This window comes from Branchiostoma floridae, chromosome 18 (assembly GCF_000003815.2).
Source record: "Branchiostoma floridae strain S238N-H82 chromosome 18, Bfl_VNyyK, whole genome shotgun sequence".
NCBI lineage: Eukaryota > Metazoa > Chordata > Leptocardii > Amphioxiformes > Branchiostomatidae > Branchiostoma > Branchiostoma floridae.
The window spans coordinates 1768937-1773741 of NC_049996.1; the positions used below are offsets into that span (position 1 = coordinate 1768937).

Sequence of the window (4805 nt, forward strand, 5' to 3'; positions counted from 1 at the left end):
GGATTACATGGTGAGTACATCCCATAGTTGTGTGGGTTGGATGGCAGAGTAGCTAGGCTACGTAGCTACCAGACAGGGGAGCTAGGGGTCGCGGGTTCCATTCCTTAAGGTGGCATCTCAATGCACTTGGGGCACTGGTGCGGCACTGATTCCTTAATGCTGTATCTCACTGCACTTGGGGCACTGGTGCGGCACTGCGGGGTTCGTTGACTGAGGCACTGCTGTGCTACTTTCGCCGATTTCTTTATAATTTAGATGTTGCATCACACGTAAAAGTATGACTTAGAAGACAATGAAATACACAAAACTGACAAAAGTAAGAAAATAATTCGTTCTTTATCTCTGAAATTCGTTGAGTAATCTTTCGAACTCCCCAGTTCCGCGCCGGTGCCCCAAGTCCAGTGAGATACCACCTTTACCGTTGCTGGCTTATACCCCCCTCACATTATATACGATCTTCGGACGTACTTCGCGATCGCAGGAAGGTTGGCTGATTTTAAAATCTAAAGATGGTCTTGCGTATTTTTCGCCCAAAATCTGTCCCCCTCACATACAAGCGAGCCTCGTGCGATCGACGGTGAATAAATCTATGATAATGAACCTCCCATGACCTCTTGCACGCGGACAAGGGAACACGAAACGTTCCTCAAAAAAGGCAAGAGATCAATAAATGTTGCTTATTTTGTTGTCGGAATCTTTTTGACCAATTAATGGAATGCGCGAGCATAATAGAAATGACACAAGAAAGAAAAGTGTGTCACAAAGCCAGCCTACATACTGCCACAGGGGCCACAATGCAAGAATTACACTCACATTCCCAGGAATTCAATATTTGTAAACAATCGGAAGTCGGGTGAACGTCGCCCGAACGACGCCCGACTAACGGGCGTTCGCCATCCGATTTGCGCTCGATGATTAATAACTATGTCTGTGCTCGCCTATCGGTCTTCAATCGTTGGATTGACGCAAGACTATTGACTGATACCCTTGCGAGGTACGCACGATTTGCACGCACGATCTGCGACTCGGTAACGAACTCTGCGATCTCGGAGATCTCCTGCGACTTGTCGCTTATGTTAAGAACATGTATCACTGCACCGCGACCGTCGTAAGACTCCTGAAAATTGCCGGCGATCCCTAATAATCGCAAGATGATCGTGAGAACACCGGACGTCTTACTCACGAAAATGTCATTTAGAGCTCGTAAACTAGTCTTCCGATCGAATCGCGCCTAATGTGAGGGGGGTATAATCGCTGTGTCATTGGGACCTTTACACGACTTTCCTCACAGGTGTATAAATGGGTACCTGACTTCGGTTGAGGAGGTAAAAGAGACAGTGAAAGGAGAGTGTTGGGCTCCACCTTCAAATACCGTACCCTAGACACAGTAGATAACAACCCACTGCCCCTACGGTCTCAAAAAGGCTATAGGACTACCTAAAGTTAACATTACTTACACACGACTCAAGCAAGTAAAAAGCTGTGTATTGCACCATCTCAAAAATCATGTTACTCCATACGAAAAGATTTCGCCATTTTATCATTCTATCCCAGACCGAACAAATACTTCACTCAAATGTGGTTTGGTCAGTAAATATCATCTAACTTCTGATAACTACTTGGTAACAGAGTACTTTACTGGTATGGGCAAATAGTCCACAACGACTTAGCCAAACAATACCTGGGTTTAAGTAAATGCTTTGAGTCAACAGTCTGTAATTTGTCTGCAAATTGACAACCACAACAAAGAAAGTCTTGACAAATACTCAGCTCGCAACAGGAAATGTTGGAATCATTCTAAAGGCTTTTTCTCATTCTTCTTCCACACATTTCCACACATTTCTTTCATATTGTCATAAGATACAACAAACGATTATGGAAACACTATATAATATTACAATCCTTAAAAAACAGGGTTACACTTTCGTCATAATATGACATTTTTGACACCATTCGTCAATGACGAAGACAACTAACAATTGAATTCCATCGTTTTCTAGCAACACATACGCTGCTACGGTACGTGCCACACGGCTTGGTAAGAACACAAAATGGCGGCATCTGACCTAAATTGGCAAAAATACTCGTTCAACAAACTCTATAGAAACACAATTAGACAAACCATTGGAATGTTTTCAAAGGAACAAGGAATGGCATTTTTGTCACAAAAGTCCTCTGTAGTATGTTATCAGTTAATGGCGAAAGAACACAGCGGGTTTTCACAGTTTCCCAGCAACCCCTGCGCTGCCTGGTACGTGACCTGATAAGGTTACAAAATGGCGGCCTATCCTTGGCCTACTTTTACAAAGGTCATCATACACAGTGACCCATGTCAGAGTATGCAATCATTTAATTATAAACTTAATCTTAAATGTAAGTATACCAAAAAGACGTTACCAATCTTGTTATAATATTTTGTTGTAAGTGTTACATTATTCATTTGTCATTTCACCCAAAATGCATTTCAAACACTACTCTTATCATTACAAATATCCACAAATAAAAGTTGCATTCTCAAATCTTAAACTTAGTAATATAGTAAGGGAATAAAAGTCCCTCTCATCAATGTACAAGACTTTAAAAAACAAGCTTTAAACACCACTTCTTTGCGTTAGCATCCTCTCATTTTACAACCATCAGCCACCATATAGCAAACTCTATATATGAGTTGTTCTTTTGTATTTATCAAATACTAAATGGTAAAAAAATCTCAAAGGGCAAAATGCCATCTTTGTGACAATTTTTGCTTCCCAGATGTGCTTCTATCCCAGAGGCGCTTCTGGGATGGAGCGCATCTGGGATAGGTCACCCATCAGGGTCGCGGTCCTTGTCCTGAAAACAAAAGAAAAAGAAAGCCTATGATACTTAGTAGTAACCTTCAGGGTTTAAACATCTTTTGTGTGTATGTAGATGTATCAATAGCAAAGCATGAAATATATCTACATGCTACTGAATTCCTATACACTATGTTAAATGACGGTTGTTCATGACAACATGTACATTAATGATAGATATACTTGCCAATTTCAATGCACATTTCAAACTGACCTGTCAAGTTTTTCACCAGTAGCTGGTGCTTGTGGTCACTGTAGCTCGGGGAAGCTTGTACTCCTGTATGTGCAGCAATAGAGAAGAAACCATGTCTACATAAACGTGCTGTTTAACGAAGATGATGCTAAAATTGTATTACTATTAGCCTTTCTGACGTTTTAGAATAGAGAAAGATAATATGTACTTATAGTAATATGAAAAGAAGAAGCCAGTTAGAAGGGATGAAAGAAAGAAGAAGGAAAATAAAGAAAATGGGGGAAATACTACATGAAAGAAAGAAAGGGGGCAGAAAGGAAAAATGAGGAAAGAAGGTGAGAGATAGAATGAAAAAGAAAAAGAGGAGAAAGAGAAAGAAAGAAAGGGAAAATAAAAGAGAAAGAAGGAAAGAAATTATACATAGTATACATTGATAATTACCTGACCAATCGGCACATTCCTGACACCAGGATTCGATCCGTTTACAGGGTTCTCCTCATCACTTGATGTCCGCAAGTCTCCATGAAGGAAGCTGTGATTGGTTGTCGTGGGACGTTCCCAGGTAGGAGCGGCGTAACTTGACACCTGGTATTTGACATGCCCTTTGTCCGGATTGGTCAGATGATTGGCTGTGGATGTGCTAGCGATGTTCTTCTCTTGGCCGGAACTGTCGTCAAAGCGGACCTCCCTTTTATTCGCCACGCTGAAATTTGCATAAAGTAAGATATATTTCACCTTTTTGTCTATTTCTATAGGTCTATATCCTTTGCAGGCCATATCGAAGTGTATTGTAATGGTCCCATTTAGAAAACGGGACAATCCGGGTAGCTTACGGATATTTTGCGTGACCAGTATGTAGGTTTCTGGACACTCTACAGCTACCGGACTATTTTTGGGACACGACCGGGGCCCTGGATGTTAAAATCACCCCCTGGCAACAAATTGTCGCCGTGACCTTATCGCAAGAGCAATCTAAGAATTAAAAAATGGCTTCCACTTTGGCCGTAAATTTTAGCTAGCCCTAAAAATGTCATTGCAGAACTCATACGAACAAGAATATATACACAGGTGTAAAAGGGCCTTAGATAAAAGTGACGTTGGCCCACCTGTGTAGTGGCATCTCATCATGGGTGTCCTCAGTCTTGTTCGTCACCGACATTGTGTCATAAAGTGTCCAGTAAGCGTTATCTGGTAATGGTGCGCTACAGTAGGCAAAATAATCATTTAGGGTAAATTACATTGTCATCAAAAACAAACAATGTTTCACCCAAGTAACAAGTAGAGCTAGATATATGTTCTTTTTATACGAACTAGATAGTGGAATATTTAACATTTGGATTATAGTGATTGATTGATTGATTGATTGATTGATTGATTGATTGATTGATAGCTCATCATATGAGCATTTACTATGCAACTCTAAGGCATAATTGTCGTTTGTTAGTTGGAAATACCCCATAGAAAATGATTCATCAGGACACTTTCACTCACCCCTCAAATTCGTGCTGTTCCCTCTTACGTCGGCAGCACAGACAGATTGACAGGGTGATGATGATGATGAGTAGAAGGCCTCCCACTCCGGCCCCCAGCCCAATGACCAATGGCTGTGAAGCGTAGAACTCACACCTGTCTCCCATGTAGAAACCGGGTTGGGTCATGATTGCACCTGAATGGAAAATACGTACATGGTTGTTTTGTACTTCGTGATGATAAGTGAGTTACACACATAGACAAACACAGATGCAGAGATAGTTAATATCGCACCCCTTTGCTAGGCA

The 4805-nt window shown here is 41.2% G+C and overlaps 1 protein-coding gene across 1 annotated transcript; it reads right to left on the reverse strand.

The window, feature by feature from the left end:
* Positions 1-1459: 1459 nt before the first annotated feature.
* On the reverse strand, positions 1460-4693 carry LOC118405837. Its single transcript, XM_035805638.1, has 5 exons — positions 4519-4693; positions 4134-4229; positions 3469-3730; positions 3049-3111; positions 1460-2832 (listed from the first exon to the last, which is right to left on the reverse strand). Exons 1-4 carry the CDS (start codon positions 4683-4685, stop codon positions 3061-3063), a joined length of 576 nt encoding a protein of 191 aa, XP_035661531.1. The 5' UTR covers positions 4686-4693; the 3' UTR covers positions 1460-2832; positions 3049-3060.
* Positions 4694-4805: the final 112 nt, after the last annotated feature.